Genomic DNA, 22,982 nt, shown 5'->3' on the forward strand with positions numbered 1-22,982 from the left:
ATTTGGAGTTTGGGACTAAGTGTGGTGTGTCAAAATTTGCAGATGACCCTAAGATGAGTGGTAGAGCAAAGTGTGCAGAAGACACTGAAAGTCTACAGTGGGATATAGATAGTCTAAGTGAGTGGGCAAAGGTCGAGCAGATGGAGTACAGAGTTGACAAGTGTGAGGCCATCCATTTTGGAAGGAATAACAGCAAAATGGACTATGTTTTAAATGGTAAAAAATTGCAGCACGCTGCTGTGCAGAGGGACTTGGGTGTCCTTGTGCATGAATCGCTAAAAGTAGGATTGCAGGTAATTAAAAAGGCAAATGGAATTTTGTCTGCTATTGCTAGAGGGATGGAATTTAAAAACAGGGAGGTTATGCTGCTGATGAAGGGTCTAGGCCCGAAACGTCAGCTTTTGTGCTCCTGAGATGCTGCTTGGCCTGCTGTGTTCATCCAGCCTCACATTTTATTATCTTTGATTCTCCAGCATCTGCAGTTCCCATTATCTGTGAGGCTATGCTGCAGCTGTATAGGGTCCTGGTGAGGTCTTCCTGGAGTACTGTGTGCGGTTTTGGTCTCCTTACTTGAGAAGAGATACACGAGCACTGGAGGGGGTGCAGAGGAGATTCAATCAGTAGATTCCAGAGTTGAGAGGGTTGGATTATGAGGAGAGACTGAGTAGGCCGGGATTATACTCACTGGAATTCAGAAGAATGAGGGGAGGTCTTATAGAAACGTATAAGATTATGAAGGGAATAGGTAGGGTGGAGGCAGGGCAGTTGTTTCAAACTAGTGGGTGAGACTAAGACTGGGAGGCATCGCCTCAAAATAAAGGGAAGTGGATGTAGGACAGAGGTCAGGAGGAACTTCTTCACCCAAAGGGTTGTGAATCTGTGGAATTCCCTGCCCAGTGAAGCGGTTGGAGCTACCTCGCTGAATGTGTTTAAGGAAAGGCTAGATAAATTTTTGAGCAGTAAAGGAATTAGGGGTTATGGTGAGTAGTCGAGTAAGTGGAGCTGAGTCTCAAAAAGATCAGCCATGATCTTATTAAATGACGGGGCAGGCTCGAGGGGCCAGATGGCCTACTCCTGCTCCTGGTTCTTATGTTCTTGTATCTAAGTTGTTGCTTTTACAGAGGTGTTAACTTATTAATATAACACAGCAAGTAATTTAAATAGTTGGATGTTATTATGCTGCAGCAATTCTCTAGATTTTGAAGAAAAACAAATTATTTTCACTCAAAAAATGGAACAACTTTTGTCATTGTTTGAATGCTATTGAGGTATTGTTTGTGAAATTTCAACAATTTAGCTTGATTATAGAAATTATACAATTTGGGTTCAGGAAGGATTAAGCACTGAATGTCCGTGCTATCTGCAATTTTTAAAAAAGCCTAGAATTTCTTTCTTCTTGTATCGTTGTAATCATTAGATGCTGATTAAAAGCATCAGAATCCTAGGAATGTAGATGTTGGTAACATCAACTATTATTTCTGTAATGCATAAATTTCCTGTACCTTTGTACTTCACTCCTATTTACCTCATTGCACTAGTTACATAGATAATTATCATGGTCTGCATTCTAAAAAATCTATGGCATTATTCAGTTTGCAAGCTAAAGCCATTGAAAATAAATTGGGGCAGGAGTAAGTTATTTGGCCCTTAAAACAGTCCCACCATTCAGTAAGATCATGATTGTTCTGACTGAGACCTCAATTCTCCATTCCCATTTCCCCCTGACAATTTTTTTGACCCATTTGAGTGGCATCCTACCCAGACCCACCCTATACCTGCTTTCCCACCCTAGACACTATGGGCAATTTAGCGTGGCCAATCTTCCTAACCTGCACACCTTTGGATTGTGGGAGGAAACCAGAGCACCCAGAGGAAACCCACACAGGATGGGCAGATGGTTGCCGAAGGCTGGGATTGAACCCTTCCTCGGTGACCCTGGTGACCCTTCCTCAGAATATCAAATATTCTATGTCTTCATAAAATGGCAAATTTTTATGGTGTAGAATGCAACATTACGAAATTTAAAAGTCATCCGAATGGGTACATGAATAGGAAGGGTTTAAGATGTAAGATAACAAAGTGTGGAGCTGGATGAACACAGCAGGCCAAGCAGCATCTCAGGAGCACAAAAGCTGACGTTTCGGGCTTAGACGTCAGCTTTTGTGCTCCTGAGATGCTGCTTGGCCTGCTGTGTTCATCCAGCTCTACACTTTGCTATCTTGGATTCTCCAGGATCTGCAGTTCCCTTTATCAGGGTTTAGATGTATATGGGCCAAAGGCTGGAAAATGGGGCTAGATTAATTTAGGATATCTGGATGGCATGGGCGAGTTGAACTAAGGGGTCTGTTTCTGTGCTGTACATCTGTATGATTGTATGACACTGACTGAGTAAATAGTCAAAGCAAGTTCAGATTGTAAATTACAAAGTGCTCTTGCAACATTGTCAAATAGGGCAGCGAACTGGGAACAGCTTTTTAAATGAGATGACACATGCACAATAAACTGTTTGGCATTAGTCTCTGGTGTATGGTTTTATAATTCTGTAATGGAAAATAGTTTTTGGATAGGATATCACAAGCTGCTGTGTTCATGGCACTGTATCCCAGCAACAGCTGCTGGGCAGTAAGATGCAAGGAATTTTAACTGCTATCATCTTTAATGCTAATGCTTGAGAATGTATGTTCCTCCCTTTTTGTCAGTGAGAATAGAATCCAAATAGACATGGCTATATCCTTTTAAAATGATAAAAATAGTTATCAAAGGATTTAATGATTAAATTAGTCCTTTGGTTTAGAGGCCAACGGCATGAACTCAGTAGCTTCCTAATAATTTCAAAAGAAGATCTTTGATTTACTTTAAATAATTGTTGTTTTTGTTAATAGCTACAGTAAATCTCATTTGTCCTGATCTTATTTGTTCTATTTTTCTCTTTTAGGTTTCAGAGTTCACAACTGGAGCTGTTGAACTTGAACAATATCATTAAGCTAAGTGACAGTGATATGCAGATTATAAGTCAAAGTTTTGGAAATTTTAGTGATGCAAATTTTTATGAGACTGCCCATGGAATACAAATTGTAGCAAAAGTCATTCTAGAGAATGTACCTCTGTGGATGAACAAGTATGCCAGCGCAATAAATGGAACTTCTTCGATAATTCCTGCATTACTTCAACTTTCTCAAACAAGTAGTGTCACTTCATTAATTTACAAACTAAAGTTTTTCATGAATCAGTGGTCTAAAGGACAGTCACCACAGTTTAGGGAAGTACTGAATGTTTTGCTTAGCGTGTTACAAAAGGAATTATCAAATCTGCTGACCATCAACCCCTTTAAAAATGCAGTTGACCAGTTTAATGCCATGTGGTCCAGTCTGCAACAGATTCTTGATTCTCAAACTTCTGAAAATCTAACACAGAGTCTAAATTCCTTCTGGAATTTGACATCTACAATATGGATAAGATCAACCCAAGGCAACATGGATTATCTTGACACGGCTAAAATATTTCTGTATTATTTGAATAATCTTGGTTTGCTGTCTCAAGAACAACTTTCTTCAGTGGAGGATGCCCTCAATGGCTTAAAAAATGCTTCAGTAATTGATTCTTCCGCTCAATCTTTGTCTCAGCTGAAAGATATGGAGCTGCCATTGTTCAAGCTGTTGCAAATGATTAACACAGAAAATAAAACAGAGCTTTTGCAGACAGCTTTTAATGTACTTCATGCAGTCTCACAATTATCAAATGTGACTGAGCTCTCATCGTTGGTAACTGCTGTCAATAATATTTCTGAAGACATTTCCAGTTTTTTTGAACAATATAGCTCCAATGACATTAGTGAGGCCTTTAGTGCAATTTCAAATATTGTGTCTGTTTTCCACAACATGTCAAAGGATGACTTTGCTGAAAATTTATTGAATTTATATATCTATATGCAATCACAGATACAAGCACAGGGAAGAATCACAGGATCAGAACTGCAACAGATAAATGAGACAATTGTAAGACTCGCAGAAGCTTTCCATAATAATACAAACAATATTAGCTGTTTGTTGTTGCACGCATTGCAATCTTCATCCATCCCTATTTCTGATATTTGGTTGAGTAAATATTGTTCCATACATAATACAGGAAGAAAAATCCGTTCAGTAGAGGCTGCTTCTAATTCACAATCCAGTCAGAATCCATACAGAGCCTTGGTGGAACAAATTATCTACAGTCTGATGGATAAAAATCAAGAAATAGCTTCCTCATTGTCATGCACAGCAGATTTGTTTCTGTCATGGACTGAAATTGTAAAAGAGATAGCAGTACAGTTGAACTTGGATATTCAAGTAGTTAACTTCTTTCATATTGGCTTGAAAGAAGTGTCACAAGAACTGAATAAAACATCAGTATGTACTAGACATTTGATCATGGATAACAGGACAGCTGCATTGAAAGTCTTCCTGCAGAACATTACTGCAGCAAATGGCTTTAATCTTCAGAATTTGTACCAACTAAGCACTGATCGCTTCATCATTTTACATCATGTAATGAATACATTTCTTATTCCAATTGATACCAAAATGCTTCAACAACTCAACACAATTGTGGACAATGTGTTTAGTTTATTTCAGGATTCCAACCTTGATAACTTGAATGACTTCTCTAAAATCATAGATGGCCTTCGCCCTATGTGGTCATTGTATGACCCTCAGCATGAAAAACTCTATTCAATCCTGCGAACATTTGCATACTTAAACTCCAGTGCTGATCTGGAAAGTATTAAAGTGATCTTCAGGGAGATTCTTTTATTCTACAATAACAGCTTTAACATGGACAATCTTGATCATTCTGTGCAATATATGAAAGAATTCTTGGATTTAGTGGCAACGACTGAGAATAATGGAGGCCAGTTTCCATACAAATCATTGGTGGTATTAATTAAACAACTAATCCATTCTGAAAACCCAAATACAGGGGAAAAGGAATGGGGAAGATTGCTACAGTGGCTATATGTGCTGACGCATTCCAATTTTTCTGATCCATCACTCTCATTTCTGACACACATAAGCAACATTCCAATCTTTGGAATGAATACATCTGAAATAGACAAAGTTATGAGAAAAACTGAGGAAGCAATTTTCAAAGTTCAAAACCTGACAGAACAGTTCCATGGTACAAGTGCATCTATTGCTTATTACTATGAAGTTATTGAATTGTTGGAAATGATTTGTCCTGATTCTAGTTCTTACAAAATCAAAAGCATTCAAACTCTGAAGATGTCCATTCAATTGGCTTACAATATTTTTAATGATGAAAACATGTCATATGACTTAATGGAACAGTTCACGAAGCACTTGGAAAACATGGCCAATGATAATGCAACTGCAGAAGAGCTGTTTGGCCATTTCAATAAACTGGTCAGGGGAAATGTTAACATAAGCCAGTGGTATTCTGTAGATTCGGCCAAACTCCTTTCTCGACAAATTCAAGCACTAACTGTCATTTTAACATCAAATCAGAATATTGACCAATTTTCACTACTTCTTCACAAATTACTGCTTCAAATGAATCAAAGTGCTTTTATAAATTTGAGGCCAGAGAAAATTTCAAATGTGTTGTTTGGCACCTTGGATATAATTCTTCATTTCAATAAGAGAACAGCTTACAATTTGTCTATGACTGAGGCCATGAGTACTTTACTTAGTAAAGCTGCAGGTTTGAGTTGCCTGAGCTCAAATAAATGTTCAGAACAGGAGAACATTCAGAACATCAGGTTGAGACGACTGTTTTCTCAAATTGTACAGTTTGCAGATGAATTTCATGAATCAAAATGTAAGCCTCATCTAATAATGATAGAGTCAAGTGAATCATTTCATTTGCTAATTGAATATATTAACAACATAACATTCAACAACAACTCAATTGTAGAAGAACAAGTGAATACATTTATAAATGGTTTGGAAGGATTTCCACTGTCAGAGATTGAATGTGCAATAGATGTTATGAACTTTTCCAGTGCTTTTCTGAAGACGTTACAGCAAATTGGGAACCGTAGTGGAACCAGTGGCATTGAACAATTCTTAGAATTTGCACAGTCAGCCTCTCGTCTTTTTCACATTGTTTCAGAAACAATAAAAGTCCGCAATGACACAACAGCAGCTGTGCACACACTAATTTTATTAAAGAATGAAAGTTCAAATTTAGCAACAGTGTTGAAAAGTCCCAATTACACTTCTGTCATGAAAGTGCTCAAAATGATTGATGATCTAACTGAGCACTTCAAACTGGAGACAAATCCAGGTAGTTACTTTCAGCAGTTGCTATTGCACTTAGATTCATTTTCTAAGGCACTTGAGCTGATTGAGATACCCCAGGAAACAACAGAAGAGCTTAAAGGTTTTGGTGAAGTACTACGATTCTTTCTTCCATTTCTAAACAGAAGCCGTAACCAAGACTTGGAAACTGACTCTGTACTCAACCTTACATTCTTTGTTTTGCAACATGTAAACTCAATAACTGCAATTCACAATGCACTGCAATTGTTGAAAACAGATCTTCAGAACTTGCTTAATGCCACAGTCCACAGTGGCTCAAGTAACAAACTAGCTGTGTACAGCCTAAATGAACTCATAGCCTTTGTTGGAAATGTCACATTAACTTATAACTCAAGACATGATAATGGTACCTTACAGGATCCGCTTCAGCTTGATGCAATAATTGAAACTGCACAACTTGTAAGAGAATATGTGACATTTTTGAATAAGGTATCATTGCCATCTATGTCTGTCAGTGATGGTGCTGAAATGTTCATCCAATTACTTCGTAACTGCGTAATGAGAATCAAGTCCGTTGAAACAACTAAGTTGTTTGCTGTCCCTTGGACCTCTCTTTTCAATGATAAACTTATACACAGAATGTTTTCCATACTGCTGGGTGATCTTGTTCAGCATTTCACAAATATTCATCAAGGTCAGATCTACTTGACAGAAAATATAGCCTATATAATTTACAATCTTACAACCAGCCTGACATCAGTCAAAGATATACATTCCATAAATGCCCACTTGGAACAAATGAACAGTGACCTTGCAAGGTTCTTTAGAGAACTGAACGGCAGTGGGAATTCACTTGCCATGTTAAATATTTTGACAAACGTGACTAAGGTTTTAAAACATGTGCCAGATTTTCAAAACATGACTGAGACTCTACACTCTTTCAAGGTAATTTTATCAGAAGCTGGAAATGAGCATTTTCCACAAACTCTAATTCAAGATGGAATTACCCTAGTAAACAGTCTTTCCACCATGAATGTGAGTCAAGCATTGAATGCACTTTACTTGTTTGGACTAGCTCATCAGACAACAGGATTAGAGTTCAGTCAACAAAATCAGACTGGAAACTACACTCAACTTAATGAGAAGATTATTAGACTGTTGCAGGTGATTTCTAACAGTGCTAATTCCTCACAGTTATCACAGTGTTTGCCCATAGCTGTTTGCAAGCTGCTATCAGAAGAAACAACTGATGATGATGACGGTCTCTTTTTAAGAGCGTGTGACTTCAAGGCAAATCAAAGCCTTAGTACTGCTTTTAATCTGGCAGTTGATATTAAGCAGCTCTTTGCAGGAGCTGTCCAAGGTGCTGCAAAAGTGGAATGCTCAGGAAGTACTGTTTTCAAAAAAATCATCCAGCAAACAGGGTGTGCAATTCAACACTATGAAGAATGGAATGCATTTTTGCTCCAGATATCCCAGCTATGTGGTTTGAAGTTTCCAGTGCTAACAAAACTGCAAGAAATTTGGAATAACATTTCATATGTCATAGTTTCCACCAAAGAGGACGACCTAAGTTGTCCTATTTTCCCAATAAGAGAAAAATCTGAGAAGCTGATTGGCCTGTTTCGGAATATGACTTTAACAAGCACTACTTCTGCTGAACAAGCCATTAATTTCCTGTCTAATGTAAGTGACACAATACTTTTGCTGAGTGGCAACAATTCAGAAACTGCACACAGCACTCTGAAAATTTTTGCTAATTATTTGAGAAATGCAACCAAAAACGTATTGTCACCTTCAGATTCAAAAGACCATATCGCCACACTGATCTCTGCTGTGCAGTTATTACTTTCAACAACAGGTCATAAAAATGAATCCCTGTATTCAATGTTAGATGATTTAATGGGTGTACTTAATAATAACGCCATTAATGTTTTGTCAGCAGATATTGACAAAATATTAAATGACATAACAAAGAATCCCAAAATTGAAGATCTACTGCCAGCTGTAAAGAATGTGATCAGTTTGTTGAGAAATATAACAACAGGTGGTTTCATTGAGCTTAATGCCCTGCAATTTTACAAAATATCAAATGATTTGGAGAAAGTTCTGGAAATAATGTCATATATATCCAACTTCACAGATGAAAACTATCACAAAATACTGAATGTTATTGGCCATTTGATAAAAAGCCAAAATCTTCCAGAAGTAGTTAATACAACACTCAACCAAATTGTAAAATATGCTGGTCTAATGAGCAATGTTTCACAGCTGCTAATGGAACAAATGGACTCAGCAGCATCTGTTCTCGAGGTTTATGAAAAGTTGTTGCCCCACATCACAGCCATAATTTCGAATGGACACTTCAAACAAAGCTCTAAGGCATTTGAACTTTTAAATGATTTGATAGTTGAAGTTTACTCAAATGGGGGTCGTTCACCTGATTTCAATCAAATGTTGGTAAAGAGGGTCATCCAGGTCTTAAATGAGTTACTACCAGAAAACAAACAGGCAACTATAAATTACATGCATATCATCAATAATGCGTTCTTGGAGTTCCAAAAGATTGCCACTAATGGAAATCTTAATTCAGATGAAATTTTGAATGTGACACTGAACATGATGAACATGCTTGAAGAGTTTTTTGACGTAACGCCAGTATCCGGTCCTACTTTGAAGATTGTAGCTGATATTCCTAAATTTACTAAACTGCTTCTGGATTTCAAGGAAACAGGCAATGACACGAGGTAAATGAAATTATATCTGTTCAGTTTTTTTTGTAAAGCACAATTAAAGTTCTTATTTTAGTTTTTTTTATATGATTTTCATTGATTAATTCAACAGTGGAGTGGTATAGTAAAACTTATGTTGAAGTTCCACGTTTTGCTAACTGAAAATTAGCACTTCCATAACATACAATTTGGGAATTGAAATTGATGATATGTTTCTTATAATTTTTATGCAAATACATATTGACAGTCATATTTTTATTAATTTCACCTCAGCTGTTGACTTAGAAAACGGACTCAAGTGTTAGCTGTCAATCATCTAATTATAAAAGACAAATCTTGTCTTCTTAATATTATTAAGGGTGAATTCCTCAGTGCTCTGTTACATTCACTGACCATTTTAGGAACCTCTGCATGAACCCATTTCAATAAATCTTCCTTTCTGTTATTTCTGTTTTACTAAAGTGTCGTTTGTCTGAACAATGATCCATTATGATAAAATCCATCTGCAGGGCTGTAGACTGTGTTGTTACTAAGGGCAAAACATAGACCTGTTTTGATTGTTTGACCAAGTCCATTAAATTTGGCTGCAAAGCATCCAAATATTTGGTGTTCCTGGTAAACATTTTAGATTAAAATGACATTTGCAATGTGCACACACACTTTTTTGATCAAGGTGCACTAAATATCATATTGGGTTGCAGCGCTGTGAGTGTGTGCCAGCAGCACGCAGAGTAGGCAGATCATGCCACTCATCAGTGTATAACACTGATGCATCTCTAATATTGCCACCTGAATGGATCATCTAACACCCCCTTAACATATTATGTTGAACGTACTAATGCTCACTCCCCTGGCTCCCATTCGTGGATGCTATCACAATGAAGTAAAATCTACACTGAAATCAACTCTAGAATCTAGCACCTCTTACTAGTAGATCAGTAGCCTCAGAGCAGGGAGAAGCTGGCATTACCACTTGATGTAAAAATGGCCGTCACTGAACTTTGCATCAGGCTTCTTACAGCTAGGGACAGGGAGATGTAAGATTTTGGAACTGTTATGAGCTGTTATAGAAGAGAGGCTGCTTTTACTCTGTATTCCAAAAGACCGGGAAATGTTGCATTTTCCCTTTTCTGGGAGAAGCTGGCAAGTCAACATGCAGTATCAGCTGAGTAGCAGTTTTTCATGTGCAGGATGCCACTGTCTGGGCATACATGACTTTGTGGTGCTGCATGTAAGTTCAGAGATCTATGCAACCTCAATGACCCCCAACCTGACAATGCCCAGCAGGCATTTACCAAACTTAATTTACAGGTCTAGTACCCTGGTAATAATGTCCTTCTTTTGTGTCAGTCCACAGTAATATCACTTTTCTAGCCATTAGAAGAAAACCAATGGTAGTTACTTATATCATTATTAGAAATTATTTTTAAACTATCAATGAAAGGTAACCATCACTCTTTCTTTTCTTAGAGTTTCACCTGCACAACATACAAAGCAAAGGCAATACATTAATTATTATTTGCATTTTTATTCAGAATATATAAAGATATCAGTAAAATACCAATTAAAAAATGACCTGTGCAATAATCTAGAAAGACCCATTTATGTCAGGAGGTGACTTTGTCAAATGAGTAACGCTTTTACAGGTCAACCAAGCTAGACCAATTGGGGGTTCTGCTCAGTAGCTTTGCAAGTGACAATAGGAACTGCAGATGCTGGAGAAGTTGAGATAACAAGGTGTAGAGCTGGATGAATACAGCAGGCCAAGCAGCATCATAGGAGCAGGAAAGCTGACATTTCGGGCCAAGACCCTTCTTCAGAAAATTTGCTATCTCAGCTTTGCAAGTGACTACTTTATTCTGTAGTGCTGATAATTTGATTCCATCTCAGTGCATCATATAGTAGGGTAAAATTTACTGTTGACTCCTTTCTGTGTTATTTCCTCTGCTTTCAGATTGGGAGAAGTGTGTCAATTTGATTGGTTCAATAAGTCAGTCATGTCATCAAATGCCACAAATCTCTTTCAGTTAAAGTTGCTGAATCTCTTTACAGGTAAAGTAACCTAGTATTTTTCAGCATATTTCATATTTTACCAAATCAACATAACAGTATTTGTAATTGAATTTCTTACTAACACCAACCAAGACAATTCTGCATTAGTTCTGCATGAGCCACCCCTTTTAGATTACTGTGCGTTTACAGTCACAAAAAAGTGAATCAGGGAGTCTGCATACTTCAATAAATTGCCTGCAAACTCTGACAATCAAGATGGAATTCTGTTCATAACTTATCTTAGAAGTACACATAAAGCATTTGATTAAAGTGAAAGAGATTGATTGTCTGCAAAACCTACAATCGAGTTAATCCCAGAAAGAAAAATGTTTTACAGGGCCATAAGAAACAGCCATCCATCAGAAATTGAGACGCATCAATGCTGATAAAACTTGGTGTGCTATCAATAAATTTTTTTCCCAATCCTGGGAAGTAGGTAGGGGTCGCATTCTGGTTCACTGCTGCCAGTTAGGCAAAGTTAATGGTGACATCTGTACTGTCGGGAGGTAGTGTCATCTTATGCTGCTAGATAGGTAATAAACTTCTGCTTTATTTGAAGGTCACATTGCAGACCTCTATAGTTTCAATTTAAATATTGCCCCAGTATGATTTTAAACTTTATGTGACTTTTAACACTGATGTGGATTGTTTATGTTATTGGTGAATCAAACTCAATTTTTAATAGTATTGTGGTCATGAGCTTGAACATGACATAAGTAAAGCACAGGAATATAAAAGATAATAAAGTGTGAAGCTGGATGAACACAGCAGGCCAAGCAACATCTCAGGAGCACAAAAGCTGACGTTTCGGGCCTAGACCCTTCATCAGAGAGGGGGATGGGGTGAGGGTTCTGGAAAAAATAGGGAGAGAGGGGGAGGCGGACCGAAGATGGAGAGAAAAGAAGATAGGTGGAGAGGAGAGCATAGGTGGGGAGGTAGGGAGGGGATAGGTCAGTCCAGGAAAGACAGACAGGTCAAGGAGGTGGGATGAGGTTAGTAGGTAGGAAATGGAGGTGCAGCTTGAGGTGGGAGGAAGGGATGGGTGAGAGGAAGAACAGGTTAGAGAGGCAGAGACAGGCTGGGCTGGTTTTGGGATGTAGTGGGGGGAGGGGAAGAGCTGGGCTGGTTGTGTGATGCAGTGGGGGGAGGGGACGAACTGGGCTGGTTTTGGGATGCGGTGAGGGAAGGGGAGATTTTGAAGCTGGTGAAGTCAACATTGATACCATTGGGCTGCAGGGTTCCCAAGCGGAATATGAGTTGCTGTTCCTGCAACCTTCGGGTGGCATCATTGTGGCACTGCAGGAGGCCCATGATGGACATGTCATCTAAAGAATGGGAGGGGGAGTTGAAATGGTTCACGACTGGGAGGTGCAGTTGTTCATTGCGAACCGAGCAGAGGTGTTCTGCAAAGCGGTCCCCAAGACTCCGCTTGGTTTCCCCAATGTAGAGGAAGCCACACCGGGTACAATGGATACAATATACCACATTGGCAGATGTGCAGGTGAACCTCTGCTTAATATGGAAAGTCATCTTGGGGCCTGGGATGGGGGTGAGGGAGGAGGTGTGGGGGCAAGTGTAGCACTTCCTGCGGTTGCAGGGGAAGGTGCCAGGTGTGGTGGGGTTTGAGGGCAGTGTGGAGCGAACAAGGGAGTCATGGAGAGAGTGGTCTCTCCGGAAAGCAGACAAGGATGGGGATGGAAAAATGTCTTGGGTGGGAATATATAACTCTCTTTTCCACTTTTATTCTGAAGAAACCCATAAGAAACATTAAATTTGCATTGAATGTAAAACAAAGAATTAACCAAAAACATGATAAACCTAAGTCAGAGAAGCAAAGTTGGCACCAGGCAACTGCTTCCAACTAACAATTCATGTATATTTCATTGAATTGCTTCTGGCAGCCATTACCAGTCTAAACATAATATTATCAAAGGTGCAATTTGGGTCTTGATTTTCAGAGGTGGCATACTCTTCGTCCCTGCCTCCCCCGATGGAAATATCGGTCATGAGAAGTAGACTCAAATGCTGGCTGCTTTGCAACAATATCATGGAGGAAGCAGTCTTAATTGATGCAGAGTCAGACTTCTGGTTTGTAAGAAGTCCCATTGTGGAGAACTGCCAGCTGATCAGATTGGATGGCAGCATTGTAGTCCCAGTAGGCCAGCCTTAAGCAGTGGCCAAGATTTGTACTACAGTCAGTATCCCAGAAAGAACAGTCATGGAGCCCGATCAGAAGTAAGTCCAATATTTTGGATGGGTCTGGCTGGAAGACCCAGGCAGTGATGGAGGGGAGGGCTATAGAGACCACGTGGAGTGTTAAAGGATGGAAGAATCTGATTTTAGGAGTTTCCTAAATGTGCACAAGGTGCTTAAATCCTGCCCTGCTCAACAACAGCCCACGCAGTGAAAACCACTATCTGCTTTGCCTGCTCTCTTCCCTGCCGCAACTAAAATAGCAGCAGAGGTGGAATGACACCATTAATAGGAATTTTTTTATTCACCCATGGGATGTAGGCATCTCTAGCTAAGCCAGCATTTATTGTCCATCCCTAATTGCACAGAAGGTAATTGAGAATCAACCCCATTGCCGTGGGCCTGGAGTCACATGTAGGCCAGACCAAGTAAGGATCACAAATTTCCTTCTCTAAAGGACATTAGTAAACCAGATGGTTTTTTTCCTAACAATCAACAATGGCTTCAAGATCATTATTAGGCCCTTAATTTCAGATTATTTATTGAATTCAAATTCCACCATCTGCCATTGTGGGATTTTAACCCAGGTCCCCTGAACATTAGCTATATTTGTGGATGAATAGTCTAGTGATAATACCACTTGGTCATTGCCTTGGAATTAGAATAGTTTGGTGATTGAGTTTATACCAGGCAAAACAGTGGGCCAAAGGGCCTTTTTCTGTAGCTCTCCAGGATCTATGACTCCAATTGGCAACTAAAGAGCATCAAAGTCCTAAAGGTAGGTGAACTGTCTGATAGCTTCCTTACCCATTGTAAGACTGGTCTGGAGAAAGCAGTAAGGTAATAGGAAAGCCATCCACTTTATTTTACAAGTCTGCTGCCTTCATATATGTCAGTCCGGGAAGGCAAAAACTCAGCTTCAGAAAAAAAAACCTCTTTATCTGGAAATACTCACTTGGAACTTTATCAGTTATTTCTATTTTTCTGTTCATTGCCCTACATGAGTACTGACTAGAAGACTCAGCACTATCACATACGTGCAAAGGAAACTTCAATAGAGCTGTTGCTTCACCAAGATAAACTTTCCTTTGTCTTACAGAAAAAGTGTACTTTGTTAATGATATAGTGTGTATACAGAAGAACTGTCATCAGAATATTTCAGGACACCTAATTCATGCTCTGACTGAACTGTTTAATTTGACAACCGATGTCAAACAGGTTAGTCACTTAACGTAATTTTAACATTTCGCCTGATGCATTTGTTTATGCAGTTGACTCATTTATGTGCCCAACTGAATTTTCTACATAATAATTTGTTTCTGGCTGGATGTAATATATTTTACCCTTATACTTCCATTTAATGCAAAGGTTTGCACATTGGACCTAACAGATTCAGGGAAATGACAGTTTTGACATAAATTGCCATCAGAATCAAGTTTGAGTTTTTATTTGCCTGCAACTACTCAACTACTGTGGTGATTTTGTCTCCACAGGCCAATATCTGCAACTTTTCAGTTCAGTTTGTTGGAGCCATTCAACACATTACTTGAAGCATAATGTCAGCAGTGTAAAGCTGAGATTGTATTGTTTTCAGAGAGTCAAGAGAGGTAGCTACAGTCTAAAGTGAGCACAAAGCATAATCTGCAATCTAGAAATGATGAAGGGGTCCGAATGACTGCAAATTTTCCATTCTTTGCTGTGGAAATGTAAGGAGATATGAACTAGCATTGGAGTTTGTTTCAGTCTTAGTGACAAAACTATGAAATTACGCCGGAATTATACAAAAATCTTGAATAAATAAGAGTTGTATCCCTAATATAAGTGCAGGAAAGAATGCTACGATCTGTTTTGTACATTAGATCTCACTGAGAAACAGAGAAACTAGACAGGAGAAATATAATAGGTTTTGAATACTTACTTTGGACCCCAAATTGACATTACTTTGAATGATAAATGTTCTAAGTCAGAGGTAGATGGAGACAATTAATAAGTATGTTGTGGTGCTAATACATCCTGCTGAATCCTGACAGTTTGGACAAATGAAAGATGGCCTTAGAGGTAAGATTGTCTTAGGCATAAGGGATCTTGCTGTGAGAACACATCTGATGAGCAAGGAGAACCATTCTCTCAAGAAAGCTGTTGAGATGTGCAAAAGCTCTGGATGCTGTCAATCATTAACTGTAACACATTCGTGGGAGAACAAATTATGATTTTCCATGCTGAATAAGAGCAACGTACAAAATACACAAAAGAAATAAACATTTGTCCAGTATGACAAAGCAGCATCTACCTGCAAAAAGCTGAATCACTTTGCATGTGAGATAATAGGAACTGCAGATGCTGGAGAATCCGAGATAATAAGGTGTAGAGCTAGATGAACACAGCAGGCCAAGCAGCATTCAGGAGCAGGAAAGCTCTGGATGCAGGGGTACAGGGACTGGACGTCCATCTGAAAGCAGATGTCTCCGGACTGGACGTCCATCTGAATGCAGGTCTATAGCTTGGCCTGCTGTGTTCATCCAGCTCTACACCTTGTTATCACTTTGCATACACGTCTGTATCAAGAGAGAAACAAAGGAAGCCTGCAACATTAGAGGCTGGAGAAATTTCTTCCAATTATTCTGACAAATAATTTTGCATAACACAAAGATTTGAAACATGGTTTTTGACTATAGAAGGATAATTGCGGAAAGAGATCATCAAGGGCAAGTTGTGAAGTACCAGATAAACAATGATGCTTTGTACAACATCACAAGCTTCATACCTGTATGCAGTAAATGATGACAGTTTCCCAAAAATGAAGCCTTTGAAGACAAGGTTGAGGCTATGAGATGGAATGATTCACCTCTCATTTGGGCAAATTATTCTTAGATCCCAGTGCAATAAGAAGTAGGCATTAAGCAAATCATTTATTTCCGCTGAAGCAAAAGCACATTTGAATAACACTTCCAGAGATGGAGCATCACCTCAAGAAAAGCCAGATGCCCATTGAGTATCCAACTACAACATGCATTCATATCATTAGAAGACCAGCATGATTTGAAGAGTACATATATATATGTAGAGAGACTGACAAAAGTGAGACTGACTGGAATGAACTGACCATTTTGCATAAGAATGAGAATTGTCTTTGTTGAGCAAGAATATTGAGTAACTTGCATAAATTGTAGCTGCAAATGATAACGTATGCAATTTTTCCTATTGAGGGAGTTGTTTGGAAAATTATAATTGTGCATAATATAATAGCTGGCTTATCATAGCTGTGTAACCACTACCTCTGCTGTACCTTGTTTTTGCTTTAATTTGTAGTTGCCGATGTATTCAAAAAGCCTGCACTCTCAGTGATTAAAATACATACACATCTTACTAAAATCAAGTAAATACTTATCCTGCCTATACAGAGTGGCTGATAGTGAAGGTCAACCTCCCAACCCAAAAGGTTCTGGAGGGTGGCCTTCCATGTACCCCAAATGCCCAAACAACTCCCCAGTAACTCCTATCGAATGCCTGAGCCCCTATTGAATTGCGATGGGCTAATTAGCTCATTTGTGAGCTTCTTGCTGCAATGAATTTCAGAAAATCCTGTCCTTGGACTTTGTGTTAGTCTGTTCTATGACCTACTCTTTGCCAACTGAATAGAACTTCTCATGTCCTGGGCAAAAAGCCACCACATAAAATCAAAATAAATCAAGCTTTGTCTTGTAAAAGGATATTACACAAATTTTCAAGAAATAATGGTGTAGGTTTAATGTAGTCTGTCGCGGCAGGAAACCGAAAGGCTGGACCCGGTTAAGGGTAGAAGAAGCTTTGCCTCATTCTGCTTGAGACAGGAAATGCCCCACCATTAAGTTAGAGGCTAGAAGGACACAAAGGAAGAATCATACAGCTCATGACTGCATTTCAATTAGGTTCCTTATTGAGCTAATAGTCTCTATGGCACTGGAAAATGGCAACGTTCTGCATTTTTTATAGTGCCCCTGTACTTCTGCACTCGAGTACATGTCATGATGAAACCTAATTCTAATTCTAATTTAATGGTGTAGAGCTGGATGAACACAGCAGCATCATAGGAGCAGGAAGGCTGACGTTTCGGGCTTAGACCCTTCCTCTGGGCCCATTTCTGAAGAAGGGTCTGGGCCCAAAACTTCAGCTTTCCTGCTGCTATGATACTGCTTGGCCTGCTGTGTTCATCCAGCTCTACACCTTGTTATCTCAGATTCTCCAGCATCTGCAGTTCCTACTATCCCTAATTCTAATTATTTCTCTACCCATTGAAATTTGGTGGTAGACTATATGTGATTAAATGGCAATTAGATGGCTTCCCCATACTTCCTGAAGGCTATTAAGTTGTGTCTTCCAGCAGACTCCTAGGGGAGGTCCTGCTTTTAAAGGCATTTGGTACACAACCCAAGGAGGAACATGGCATTGGGAAGGGGAATAATTGACGATAGCCACACAGCATGCCATTGCCCCGACCTTCTGTCCCTCACCACCACTCCATGATATCCCCATCATGGGATCCTCCCATTCCACTTCCCCTCACCTCATTACAGTGATCCCACAATGATGTCTGGTGAAGAGCCTAGTGCACCACCAGCAGCAGCTAGAGCTCCTGGTGACACTGCAGTGGAGGAGTCTTGGTCTCTGGTTGTCTGACTTCTCTTAACATCCATGGCCGGCCAGTTAAGGCACTTAACATGGTCACTGTCATCTTCCAAATGTGCTACATATTTCGTGTTGGTTTCCAAGCATGGACTGGATTTGTATCAGTTTCTTTAAATTGGATATCTGAAAGTTAAATTTCTAGACTCTATATAATCCCTAATTTGGAGAAAACTCATTGCTCATTTGTTACAGCTGGTCCCTATTAGTATCTAAAATGTATCAAAGATTAGCTTTATCCCTTTTTGTCACATCCATAATTCCTGTTGGTAGCACTCTCACCTTGAAGAAGAATGTTTTGGGGTTGGGTCTCATTAAATTTGATGAACAGCAATCAAGATGACCCATTAGTATAGCACTGAGGAAACACGGCACCTGAGGAAGTGCCATCAGCCTTCTTCAGGAGGCTTAGGAAATTCGGCATGTCCATAAGGATCCTCACCAACTTTGAAAGCACACTGTCTGTGTGCATAATGGCCTGGTACGGCAACTGCTCTGCCCAGAGCCCTAAGGAACTACAGAAGGTGGTGTGTACAGCCCAGACCATCACAGAAGCTAACCTTCCATCCATGGACTCTATTTACATGGCTCACTGTCTTGGAAAGGTTTCCAACATCATCAATGAATCATCACACCCTAGCCACAATCTCCTATAACCTCTTTCATTCGGCAGAAGGTACAGAAACCTGAACACGTGCACAAGCAGGTTCAGGAACAGTTCCTTCCTGGCCGTTATTAGACTGATGAATGGACTCTCCAGCCTCAAATAATGATTGATCTTGCCAACGTTGATCGCACCCAGTGCACGGTCTGTGCAATGTAACCTGTCCCTCTCTATAAATCGTTTTGATCTGTACATCCTTGCTTACTATGATCTGTCTGTACTGCTCATAAACAAAGCTTTTCACTGTACTTTAGTACATGTGACAATCAATTGATCAATCAATCATTCGGATGAAATATTAACTAAGGCCAGGATGCCTTTGCAGGTAGATGTGAATGACCCCATGACACTATTTCAAAGAAGAGGAGAGGAATTCTCCTGACACACTTGACGATACTTATTCTTCAATCAACATCACAAAAGAAACAGATTATCTGGCCTTTACCATACTAAAAATTGGCTGCTTTATTTCCTACATTACAATAACCACACTTCAAAAATACTACAAAACATATAAAGGACTATAAAGTGCTTTGGGACATCCTGTGGTGTAGTGTTAAAACATGGAAGTCAGCTAGTCTTTTTCTTATATGCACCAAGTTTCTGTGTTATTAAGTGTATTGTTTGGAGGTTCATTTGTTACTATAGCAGAGCTGGAGACAATATCAAGATCGTTTTCTGTGAAACAACTAGCACTAATTTCTTGAATAATTACTGATGTTTTTTTTGTCTAGATTTTCGATGAAACGTTCTTGACTCCAGTCCAGAGAAACTGTAAAACATTTCTTAATGACAGCATACGATTACAAATCGCAAATAAGCAGGCATCACAAGCAGTTGAACATGCACTAAGGAACTACCAATGCAGTTGTGAATTGACTCCATTGATGACAGAGCAACTATACGAAAGGTAACTTTCACATCTAACATTGTCTCTTGAATGCTTACAACTTTGTTCAATCATAAAATGCATCAATATTCTTATTTCTGGGCCCAACTATCTATAGCTGCTTCATCAATATCCTTGCCTCCATCATAAGGTCAGAGATGGGGATATTGGCTGCTGATCCACAATATTCAGCAACTCCTCAAATACTGAAGCAGTCCGTGTCCAGGGCAGGAAGACCTGGACAATATCCAGGCTTGAGCTGATAGATAGTGAGTAACACTTGCACCCCATGAATGCCACGCAGTGCCCAACAAGAGAAAATTAAATATCACCCCAATGGAGTTTGAGACATTTGCACCTACAAGCCACATTTTGTGATACAGTGACATAAGCCAGTCTCTTAAAGGTACACTGCATGCTCACTGAGACATAACACAATGATTCCGATCCTAGCCACGTGATCCCAGCATCGGCCTCCTGCTCTCATCCCCAGGCCCACTGCTTCTAGTTATCGGTGGCTGCCAGTACTTATTAACCTGACTCACTACCATCCAACCACATGTTGCTTCTGCCTCACATTTGTTACCAATAGGCTCACTTTTCCATGACTGGCTAACCCCGTGTGTGAATTTTTGCATGTGATTTTCAGATTTTGGGTGTCTATTCACCTGTCATGCCTGAGTATACAGCAGCACGGTGGCCCAGTGGTTAGTACTGCTGCCTCACAGCACCAGGGACCCGGGGTTGATTCTACCCTCAGACAACTGTCTGTGCGGAGTTTGCACATTCTCCCCGTGTCTGCATGGGTTTCCTCTGGGTGCTCCACTTTCCTCCCACATTCCAAAGATGTGCAGTTTGGGTGGATTGGCCATGCTAAATTTCCTGGTAGTACCCAAGGATGTGTAGGGATTGACATTGCATATGTAGAATCTGGTGGAGCATTTTCAGAAGATAAGCAGTTTAATTTCAAAAAATCTGCAGCTGGGCAGTCTTTTGTTTATAGTGAACATTCAAAGTTTGAAGAGGGTCACTTCAGATGGGCAGAGTCAGTGATGTGCTCAATGAACCATTTAACAAGACCCCCCCAAAAAAATCATGAGGCACTTGGATGCTCACTGTGTTTCCCTCTCTGTGGTCAATTTATGAAGATAGTAACATTGCTTCTGAACGCATAGGTTGCTTTCCCGCCAGATCTCAACAAGTTAGGGGACTGGAGTACATCATGCACTGGATGGTATAGCCTGTTGACTGAGGCAGGAAGGGATACAGCCTTGGCTCCATAAGTTCAGGAGCAGGGACCATTCAAGTGTGAAAAGTGCATGTCCAAACTTAATGCAGGAAAAACAAGCATCATACCTGGAAGAGTCTTACTGAGGTCTATGACTCAAGGGTAACTGCTAGATCCTTAAGGATGATAGAAGATTGCAGAGGATAATGGATGGCAGTTCAAAGGTTAAAATGGTTTGGGGCAACAATGTAGTAAGTTAGAACCTCACAGAACACTTAGTGGAAGCATTGTGTCACAGAACAATTTTCTGTGTTGACTGCAATTTAGTATTTTTAAAAATTTTGTTTTCTAGATTTGAATATTCTGCAACAACACTTTATCCAAATAGTACCTTTGCAACTCTACTTGAGAGCATTGGAGCATTTAAAGGTAATATTTCAATAACCTTAATTTGTATGGTTACTTTGAAAGGATGAGTTTAGAAACTTTGTATTGAACAATGGCTTGGGCTTTGCACAGTAGCAGTGAGGCTAACAGGAATCACTATTAGAATGCAGTGTTTGATTGTTTAGAGAGAACCTCGTTGATGTTTGTTCTCTGACAGATGCCACAAGAGCCTGTAGAGGGTGTGACATTTTATCAACTATGGGTTAGAGCAAGGTTAGGTTCAAAAGCCTTTCAAAACCTTGTCAATGAGACAATTGTAAGTGTTGTTCATTTGTGGCTGACTGGAAAATTCAGGCCAGAATGATTTGATTTTATTGTGTAAAAGTGAATCCATGATAACATTCTTAAGGATAATGCAGTAACTGTGATGAACAGCATTGGCAGAGTTGACAGGGAGCATTCAAACATGTTGAAAGCCAATGGAAATTAATGACAGCAGTTTTAAGATAATTATTTTGGGTGATTATTGAACCGTTTTTTAATGTAATCATAGGCAATTTATGAGTAAAGAATACTTTGGCAAAATGATTAGGTGGTTAATGAAAATATGCTGTTCATGCTTGAATATTAACATAGAAAATTATGAATATTTTTGTTCCAATAACTAAGTCTCTTCTTAACATGTTCATGGGACACTGGCATTGCTGAGATGGCCAGAATTTGTTACCAAAGATGGAACAGCCACATGGGAACTGCAAAATCTGTGAGCTCTCCTCTGAGGGGCTCGCCATCCGGATTTGGAAAGTTATTGCCGTTCTTTCACTGTTTCTGGGTCAAAATCCTAGAAATCCCTCCCTAACAGCATTATGAGCCAAACTGTATCGAATGGTCTGCTGAATTTCAAGAAGGCAGCTCACTACTTTCACAAGAGCATGTTAGGGCAGGCAGTAAATATTGGCCCAGCCAATGACGTTCACATTCTGTTAATGAATAACCGAGATCTAGCTGACAATGTGAAACACTTGCCTGGTATATCCTTTCTGTAAAAATGCAGAACAGATTCAACCCAGCCAATTACTGCCCCATCAGTGCACTGTCAATCATCTGTAAAGTGTTGGAAGGTGATGCTGATGTATGATACTGACTCAACAGCAACCTGCTCACAGGCACTCAAATTGGATTTTGCCAGACACTGTTCAAACCCTAACATCACTACAGCTTTGGCCAAAACATGGACAAAAGAGTTAAATATAAGAGAAGAGATGAGAATAATTGCCTTTGACATCAGCTCACATTCAACAGAACGTGGAATCTAGAATCTAGAAAATCTAGCAAAACTGGAATCAATTGAAATCAGAAGGAAAATTCTCCGCATGTTGGAGTTGAACTTAACAAATTAGGAAACTGATATGCTTGTTAAAAATCAATCACCTCAGCCCCAGGACCTCTGTACGGGAATTCCTCAGGGTAGTGTCCTACACCCAACTGATCTACTGCTGCTTAATTGATGACTTTCATAAGACCTAAGAAATCAAAACAGAAGTAGCTGTTCAGCACCTCGTCATGCCTTCTCTGCCATTCATTAGGAAAGCCCTATATTTCAATGAGATTACCTCTCATTCTTCTAAACTTCCTAAGTATTGTCTTTGAATGTAAGACATTACCTCCCTACCAGGAATCATCCTAGTGAACCTACCTTGTACTGCCTTTAATGAAATTATATCTTGCCTTAAATAAGGGGACCAATGAGTATTTAGAGATATTTGTGATTCCTCAGGTTCTAATGCAAATGCAGCAAGGTATTGACAGCATTCAAGTGAAGGCTCATTAATGTCAAATATGATTCATCTCACAGACAAAGACCATCTCCAACATGGAAGATTCTAACCATCACCTCTTGACCCTCAATGGCATTACG

General features: G+C 39.5%; 1 protein-coding gene across 2 annotated transcripts in view; it reads left to right on the forward strand.

Annotated features, from left to right (window-relative positions):
- LOC125462796 (ATP-binding cassette sub-family A member 13-like) overlaps positions 1 to 22,982 on the forward strand; it is a 264,956-nt gene that overhangs the window by 103,741 nt on the left and 138,233 nt on the right. For both annotated transcript variants that reach the window (XM_059655541.1, XM_059655542.1), the window contains exons 17-21: positions 2,936 to 9,004; positions 10,944 to 11,041; positions 14,334 to 14,452; positions 19,295 to 19,470; positions 21,030 to 21,106. In XM_059655541.1, coding sequence (XP_059511524.1) covers positions 2,936 to 9,004; positions 10,944 to 11,041; positions 14,334 to 14,452; positions 19,295 to 19,470; positions 21,030 to 21,106 — 6,539 coding nt within the window. The remainder of the gene's footprint in view (positions 1 to 2,935; positions 9,005 to 10,943; positions 11,042 to 14,333; positions 14,453 to 19,294; positions 19,471 to 21,029; positions 21,107 to 22,982) is intronic.

The sequence above is a fragment of the Stegostoma tigrinum genome, chromosome 2 (genome assembly GCF_030684315.1).
Source record: "Stegostoma tigrinum isolate sSteTig4 chromosome 2, sSteTig4.hap1, whole genome shotgun sequence".
NCBI classification, from domain to species: domain Eukaryota; kingdom Metazoa; phylum Chordata; class Chondrichthyes; order Orectolobiformes; family Stegostomatidae; genus Stegostoma; species Stegostoma tigrinum.